The sequence below is a fragment of the Choloepus didactylus genome, chromosome 10 (genome assembly GCF_015220235.1).
Source record: "Choloepus didactylus isolate mChoDid1 chromosome 10, mChoDid1.pri, whole genome shotgun sequence".
Lineage (NCBI taxonomy): Eukaryota > Metazoa > Chordata > Mammalia > Pilosa > Megalonychidae > Choloepus > Choloepus didactylus.
In genome coordinates, this window is record NC_051316.1 from 126,782,129 (window position 1) to 126,790,758 (window position 8,630).

Below are 8,630 nucleotides of genomic sequence, written 5' to 3' on the forward strand. Positions count from 1 at the left end.
TCTAGTCTGATGGTGGTGGGCTCCATGGGCTTCCGGCATACTTCAAGATAGACTATTACTCCAACAATGACTAAAAAAATAGTAGCGAAATGATCAGTGCCATTCCAAGGGAGAAAGTTTTATGATCCAAGTATAAGGCCACCGCAGCAATTCCAAAAATCAAAATTATTATTCCGGTAGGGAACCAACAGACATGCTCACAGCATCACCATGAAAACCCTTTTGGCTTTATTTTCTGCACCCGGGTCCTCTGATGCACCTGGATCATGAGTCTTATCTGCAGGGATCAGGACCAGAAAACAGTTAATGTCAGATATATCAAAAGGTTGACTGGGGGAACCCACCTTCTCAGTGGTAGTGGCATTGCTTTCAGATGAGGTTTTGAACTCCTTTCACTATGCATTATCAGGTGTTGTGACAGTGGAATACCAAGAGGTAGCTTTTAGGACAACCTGGGTGTTGACTTCATAAAGTGAATCAGTAAATTTGGGTGTCTGGGTAGGGAGTATGTGTGTATGTGTTTGTGTGTGTGTGTGTGAGTGTATATCTGTGTGTAAGCACATTTTTTTAAAAGGTTTGAAAAAACAAACACCAAATTGTTACGAGTCTTAACCTGTGTGAAAGGAAAGAGTGAATGAGAAAAGGGATTCTTTTACATTTCATTTTATATATTTCCCATTGTTTGAATTTTGTCACTACTGTATATTCATTAATTTCTTATAAAATTCTCTTTTAATCTTTTCTTTTCTTGTATTCTTATTATATAAGTAGTAAGTATTCTTTTAGAATCAATATTATATAATTCTTCTTATATAAGATGTTAATTACAAAATTATTTCAAATTGAGATACGTGACGAGGAAATTAAAGGAATGAAAATTACTCCTAGTAATTTTAGTTCCTGATAAAGGTGGGCATTTCACATCAGTGTGGGGAGAAACGACTGTTCAAGAAATTTCATTGGGATAAATGAGTAGCCATCTTGAAAAGAGGAAAGTTAGATCCTTACCTCACCCCAAGCACTGTTAAATTCCAGATGGATTAAAGATTTAAATGGAAATAGTGAAACCATGAAAGTACTAGGAGAAACCACAGGAGAATTTTTAAAAATAATCTCAGAGAGATTATTTAGAAAGTGATCTCAGAGTGTACTGTGTACAACACACAGAAGCCATAAACTAAAAAACTGATAAACTTAACTACAAAAAAAAATTATTTTTGCAGTGCAAAACCCTCATAAGCAAGGTCAGAAAAAAACAAACCAGGCCAAGGAAAAATTAGCTTAGCTAATGGGCTTTTCCCTCATACATAAAGAAAAACTATAGAAAATTACACAAAATTATGTATAAGAATATACAAAGTAATAAGAAAAAGACCACAATGCAAAAGAAAAAATGAGTAAAAGATATGAAAAGGGAGTTCTCACGAAAGGAAATACAAATGGTTCTTCAAACTTATTAAAAGATGCTCTATCTCACTCCTTATTTTTAAAATGTGAATTAAAATGGCAATGAGACACCATTTCTACCTAAAAGACTGGGAAAGATCAAAAATCAAAAAGTTGTTGAGAATGTGAGGGAACTGGTGGGGAAACAAGCATTCTCAAGCATTGCTGTGTGGAATAGAAATTATTCTGACCTCCAAGCTATCTGGCAATCTCTGCCAAAGTCCCACCTGCACATACCTTCTGATCCAGAAATTTCACTTTGGAAATTTATCCAACAAATACACTCATATGGGTGCAAAATGACATACATATATGGTTTCTCACTGCAGCAAAAAATACAGCACTGCCCCTCCCCAGACCAAGTCCAGGTCTCTGGGGTGGGGGGCAGTTATTTAAATTTCTTTCAAGCTCCCCAGGGGGTCTGCAGCACATCAATATCCCTCTGAATGGAAGTCCCTGTCATGTAGGTAACTAGTCCATCATTACTGCACCCATTCTGATTAGATCCAACTTTTTGATATTGTAAGCAATGATGATTTGAACATCTTTATTGTTAAATCTTTTGCACACATCCTTAATTATTTCCTTAGGATAATTTCCAGAAGTGGAATTTCTGGGTAAAATTGTGCATGTTGTCATAGTTTCCCAGCTGCTATGACAAATACCATACAGTGGGTTGGCTGAACAACAGGGATTTATTGGCTCCTGGTTTCAGAGGCTGGAAGGCTGGCCCTTCTGGGATTGATAGCATTTTGGTGGTTGAAAATCCTTGGGTTCTTTGGCTTTCCCATCACATGGCAATGTCCTCTCCTTTCCCTTCTGGATTCATCGATGTATTAGGGTTCTCTAGGGAAACAGAACTGACCAGAGATATTTATAATGTAAATATTATGCAACTTTTATAAGAATTGTCTTAGGGGACCGTGGGGATGGGCAAGTCTGTAGGGCACACTGCAAGCTGGGAATTCCGATGAAGGTTTTTGATTAATTCCCCAGGAGAAGCTGGCTATCTGAAGCAGAAATGAAAGTTCTCTCTTCTGACTGCTGAAATCATCACTTCTCCTTGTAAAGCCTTCAGTTGATTGGATGAGATGTCTCTCATTGCTGAAGGCAATCTCCTTTGTTGATTGTAGATGCAATCAGCCATAGATGCAGTCAACTTACTGATGATTTAAATCCACAGAATGTCCGCACAGTGACAATCAGATCAGTGTGTGCTTGCCCAACAGCTGGACACCATAAACTGGCCAAGTTGACACATGAACTTAACCATCACAGTTGACCTCCAACTTCTGGCTCCTGCCCATGGCTTCTCTCTATAAGGCTCCCAGTAATTGGATTAAGACCCATCCTGATTCAGTTAACTAAAAGGAGTATGTTCAAAAGATCCCATATACAAATGGGTTCACACCCACAGGAATGGATTAAGATTAAGAACCTGATTTTTCCTCTGGGGTACACAACTCAACCTGCCACACTCGTTGTTATAGTATTTGGTATGCATTGACAGTGCCTCCAGAAAGATGCCAGTTTACGCCCCCACCCCAGCAATTTACTGGCTATTATTATTATTTGCAATCTTTGCCAATCTTATGGAAAATATTCCTTGGTCTGTGCTTTTCTTCGTCATTACATTCCTCTGCACCGATGGAAAAGGCCGTTTCTATATTATGCTGCCTACATCAGTAGGCTTGATTTCCCACTCTCCCCCTTCACCCCCTCTCCCCTCACCATTTTTCTTGGAGAGAGGAGAGGGTCCAGGACATGCCATGCCCGTCCCCACACAGGCCACCTCCCTCCCTGGGCAGAGGGCTCTCAGCTCACGGCTCAGTCCCTGGAGAGTGGCTGTAGAAACTCGGAGAACACAGAGGGACGATTTGTTTGTTTACATTCTTTCTCTGGGCAGCATTCTGGGAAGAAGATTGTGTGGAGGTGTGCCAGTTTGAGTGTATTGTGTCCCCCAAATGCCATTATCTTTGTAGTCTTGTGTGGGGCAGAAGTTTTGGTGTTGGTTAGATTTGCTTGGAATGTGCCCCACCCAGCTGTGGGAGATAATTTTGATGAGATGGTCCCATGGAGGCATGGCCCCGCCCATTCGGGGTGGGCCTTGATCAGTGGAGCTATATAAATGAGCTGACTTGGGGGGAAGAAAGAGAGTGCAGCTGGGAGTGATGTTTTGAAGGGGAGCAAGCTTGCTAGAGAGGAACGTCCTGGGAGAAAGCCGTTTTGAGGCCGGAGCTTTGGAGCAGATGCCAGCTGCCTTCCTAGCTAACAGAGGTTTTCCGGAGGCCATTGGCCATCCTCCGGTGAGGGTACCTGATTGCTGATGTGTTGCCTTGGACGCTTTGTGGCCTTAAGACTGTAACTGTGTAGCGAAATAAATCCCCATTTTATAAAAGCCAATCCATCTCTGGTGTTTTGCATTCTGCAGCATTAGCAAACTAGAACAGGAGGTTTTTAAAAATTAAGTTTAAAAATAATATTACAGATTAAGTTAATAGAATGTGTGGTGATATTGTTTGTGACCTCGTTGTTTTGCATTTAGATGGGGGAAAGGCCGTTTTAAAAAATCAAAATCCCCAGCTGCAGTGGAACACAACGGAGCCCTCTCGGACCTGCAAAGAGCCTATAGAAGATATAAACTCTCCGGAACAGTAAGTACCGGCTCCCTGAGGGGTATTAACTAAGAGCGTGTCACTCCTGCCCAGAGTTTTGCAATCTGCAGCATTATTTTCTTATCTATTATTTTAGTTGAATGTCACGGCAGTCCCACGATCTGGGTGACATTGCAATGCTCCTTCGACTGATGGGACACCTAATATTCAAACAGGGGAGGTGACTTGTCAGAGCTCCCCTAGTCGCTGAGTGCAGGAGGCAGGATTGGAAGCGGGTCTGCCAACGTGCCAACCTCGCCACTGCACGGGCTGCCTTTGTTACATGTAAAATTTAACTTTGCTAAATGCTTCGATGTAACAATCAGGTACTGAGACCTGGGGCCACAGCAGTGAAGGACACAAATTCCCTCCCTCCATGGGGCTCCAGGCATTCCATCTGGTGAAACAACACCTTAGTAAAAAGGCTAGGTATTTGGTACGTTAAACAATAGATGCTTTGGAGAAAAAGAAAGCAGGGAAGAAGGTTAGAGAGTGTTATTGGTCCGGGTTTTCCAGAAAACAGAACCAATATCCCAAACAGAGAAATAGGGAGAGAGGGAGATGGATTTATTGGCTCACGCAGTTGTGGGGGCTGACAGGTTCAAAATCCGCGGCGGTTTGGAGGGTCGGCAGGGGTTGGTGCTCCAGTCCTGTGGCAGAATTTTTTTCTCCAGGAAACCTTAGCTTCTGCTCTTAAGGCCGTCCAGGGATCGGACGAGCCCACGCACGTTATGGAGGGTCATCTCCTTTACTTAAAGTTACCTGATTGTAGGTGCTAATCAAATACCTTCACAGCAACATCCCAGCCAGTGTGACAAAACGACTGGACACCCTAGCCCAGCCAGGTTGACACCCGAAATTAGTCGTCACACACCTGTAGAACTTTAATTATAAGACGAGACCTCCAACCGTCTGGTCTCGTGAACATCTGTGAGAGGTCTCTGGGGAGAAGCCCTTCTGGTCAACAGCCCCTGGGGAGTGCAGACAGCACCTCACCTGTCCCCAGCCATCTCAGGTCCCCTCAGCATCCCGAGCTCCAGGGCTACACCCTGTTGGGGTGGGGTAGGCCCCCGAACTGACTCACCCCCCCCCCTCAAAGCAGGGTGATCTAATACTAATAGAAGGAGCGAGAGTCCCAGCCTCTCCAGTTCAGGTTCTCTTTCCGAAAGCAAGTCCCATGAACACTGCAGTCTCCCCTGGTCGATTACTGGGAACACTGTTCCTCTCTCACCCACCTGCCTGGCTTTCCGTGGAGCTCCGGGTTCTTCCACCCGAGTGGCCAGGCCCTTGCGGGACGGAGAGGTGGAAGGGCACAGCCTCGGCCCTCGGCGAATGCACCTTCCAGAGGGCGAGGTTCCGGGTGCTTCCGTGGAGCCCAGCAGGAGCGCTCGCCCGGGCAGCCTGCGGATGACTTCAGGGCCTCGTTGCCCAGCAGGAGCTGAGGCCGCAATGAGAAGGCGGGAGCAGAATGGGCGTGGTGGGGCGAGGGGCAGGGTGGCTGCCCCTTCTCCTGTCCACGTGCAAACCCACCTGGCCCCGGCCCGCCTCTGGTGTGTTTGGGTTCAGTCTGGGCATTTTCCAAGGGTCTTGGGGGCTTGGAGGGGTCAGGGGTCACTCTGAGGACATCAGCCAGCCCCAAGGTGACACTGACACTGGAAGTTGAAGGAAAAGGAGGTTCACCGATCGGGAAGTGGAGAAAGGGAATTCCAAGCAGGGAAAACAGCCCGTGCCAGGGCACAGAGGGCCCGTGAGCAGTGTTTTGGGGGAGACTAGCTGCTGCAGGGTAGGGTTTGGGGGTGGTGGGAGGGTCACCTAGAAAATTTGGCAAGAGTCAGATATTAGAGTCCTGCATACCACATCCTCTTTTTCCTAAAGACAGGCCACGGGAAACCTTGGAAAGAGTCTTCTTTTGTTGGAAAGATATTGCCTGTCATCCATGAAGCCAAAAGAAGGGACCCATTGGAATCAGCTGGGCAAGGAGGGGTGAGGTCCAGAGCAAGGCAGGGGTCTGCGGGGGGATGAAGCCGCCAAGGAGCTGGCAGGGCTGGGTCCGAGAGCCAGGTGAGGTGGAGGCCTGAAGGACAGCTGTCTGTCTGCAACAATGTCCTGTGATCAGGACCAGGTCTTCTGAGACCACTGTGACAGTTACGATAATCGCCTCCGAATCCTGGACCAGAAGCTCGAGAAGAGGTTGTCTTCTCTATCGTTGTCCCCTGGCTGCTCCTAGAGCAGGGGCTGGCATGGGTAGGCCTTCCTTAAACACCCACTAACTGGCTGAGCAGGTGGATGGGTGGATGGACAGATCTTGGCTGCAGGGAAAAGTCTGCACCTACCGTCAGCTTGTTGACCAGAGAGAGTCAAGCTGGCAAGCGGCCTAAAGCCTTCACTAACAGCCGCCCCTCTCTCTTTCTCTCCCGCCCCAGCATCCAGCGCCGGCTGTCCCTGCAGCTCCCCATCCTGCACCACGCCTACCTCCCTTCCATCGGAGGCGTGGACGCCAGCTGCGTCAGCCCCTGCGTCAGCCCCACCGCCAGCCCCCGCCACAGACACGTGCCACCCTCCTTCCGAGTCATGGTCTCGGGCCTGTGAGGGTGGGGGCCCGGGGCCGGGGCCTCCCCCGTGACGGAACCACACCGGGCAGAGGCCATCCGCAATGGGAACACGGCCGGCCTGGCACGGCTGCTCGGACGGAACTCAGGTGGATGGGACGGGGGCACCTGGCACCTGACCTCAAGCCTTATTTGTGGAGGTTTTATTCTTTCACAGGAAGAGGAATGGAAACGACTTCTCCCTCGACTTCTGCAAACAAGGAGGAGCTGGGATATTTGAAACTTGCACACACAATAAAAAACATTCTAGACAAGGATAGGGGCACTGGAACTCTAGCTAGACGTCACTGTGCGGCCTTCAGCAGCCTGGGGAAGAGGTGAGGGGCTTCTGGAGAAACCACCTCTGCCACTCTGCACACACGTCCCTGGCGGTGGACCCCCAGGCCGGCCCAGCTCCATGCCGAAGGGGATGCTGGGCAGGGGCAGCCGGGTCCAGCCAAGCCAGCCTTCCTGGACTGGCGAGTCTGCAGGGCCAGCATTGGGCCCAGGGTGGAGGGCGGGCCGGAGGGCTGGGCTCCCCAAGGGACCTCCGTCACTGAAGGGGCTGTTTGTTACTCTCTGATAAACGCCACACATTAACACAATAACACCCGTTCCGGGACTGGGGGGTTTAGGGCACGCCGCTCTCCGCAGCCTTCCCCGAGAGTCCGTCGCTCACCCACCTTGTTGGCCGTGTCCTTGTGTCCCCACCAGGTGTCGTCCCCCATCAGAGGGACTGCCCAAGCTAGCCATGGAACGTCTGTCCCAACTAACATGATACGGCAAGATTGTGCACTTTAACCGCTCCCCAGGGCCCAAGGGCTGCTGGGGTTGTGTCTCCACGGACTTTGTTTCTGACCAAAGTGAATCAGGGGCATTCTGCTAACGGACACTCCTGCAGGCTTAGGGGAGCAAGTTGGGGACAGGGCTTCCCGCAGGCCGTCTTCCGCCCCACCAGCCAGCGAGCTCTCCCCTGCATCGCTGGGGGTGACCCGTCAGCCCCCCTACCTACCCCCAAGATCGCTCTTCCCTTCGCATCAAACCCCAGAGGGCAGCGGCCTGGCGGTCCTTGCCCCTCCGCTGACTCCCCATGTGACCCTGGGCAAGTCACGAGCACCCCTCTGAGCCTCAGTTTCCCCTGTCCAGCGAAATGGGGTTGAAACAACACCCGTCCTTGCCTACCTCACAGGGTCACTCCGAGGAGCTAAACTCGATCTCATCCAGGAGAGCTGTTTACCAAACGGCAAAGCGGCCTGACCCGTGAGGTGGAGTCGCGGCTCTGTCCTTCTGTCTTTGCGACAGGTGGAGGATTGGGAGTGGCCCACAGAAGCTCCCCAGCCAGGCCGGAGTGGGGCTCCCTGGGACTCCTCTGACATTCTCAGACAGGCTCATCCTCTGTGGATGACAGGCCTGGGTGACAACATCCGGGCGTCCTGGCGACGGAGCAGCCCACCCCCTCCCTGAAGGAACCTAACGGCAGCTTCAACAGGCAGGCAATAATCTCTTTCCAGAACCACCACAGTCAGGAACCCACCGTGGCCGCCAGGGGACCCACGGGAATCTCACCAACATGTCCCAGCACCCCATTTTCCATAGGACAGCCTGCCCTTCCCCTCCCCCAAAGAGAGGTCACGGAGGTACTGTAGCTTTTAGGGGGAAAAAAATGTCACCCATCACAGGTCACGTCAAAGTCCTTCTCTGTCTAGGTACTAAAATCCGGTGTTGGCACCCACTGTGGATAAGCAGTATTTACATGCTTTCTTGATTTCACCCAAACCAGATTTAATTTCAAGGACCACATTCATTTTGCAAAGGGAAAGAGACAATGGATTGTACATAATGTATACACACACACACACACACACACGCACACACACACAAAATACCTGTAGAAATATTATTCCAGCATAGGAGGAAAAACAACAAAAGTATTGGCCTGTCG

At 49.3% G+C, this 8,630-nt stretch overlaps 1 protein-coding gene across 1 annotated transcript in view; it reads left to right on the forward strand.

Moving 5' to 3' along the window:
- Positions 1-6,963, forward strand: part of GABBR2 (gamma-aminobutyric acid type B receptor subunit 2) — a 399,384-nt gene extending 392,421 nt beyond the window's left edge. Inside the window, exons 18-19 of the mRNA XM_037851102.1 lie at positions 3,992-4,100; positions 6,524-6,963. Of these exons, the coding sequence (XP_037707030.1) occupies positions 3,992-4,100; positions 6,524-6,689 (275 nt within the window). The 3' untranslated portion in view covers positions 6,690-6,963. The remainder of the gene's footprint in view (positions 1-3,991; positions 4,101-6,523) is intronic.
- The last annotated feature ends 1,667 nt before the right edge of the window (positions 6,964-8,630 follow it).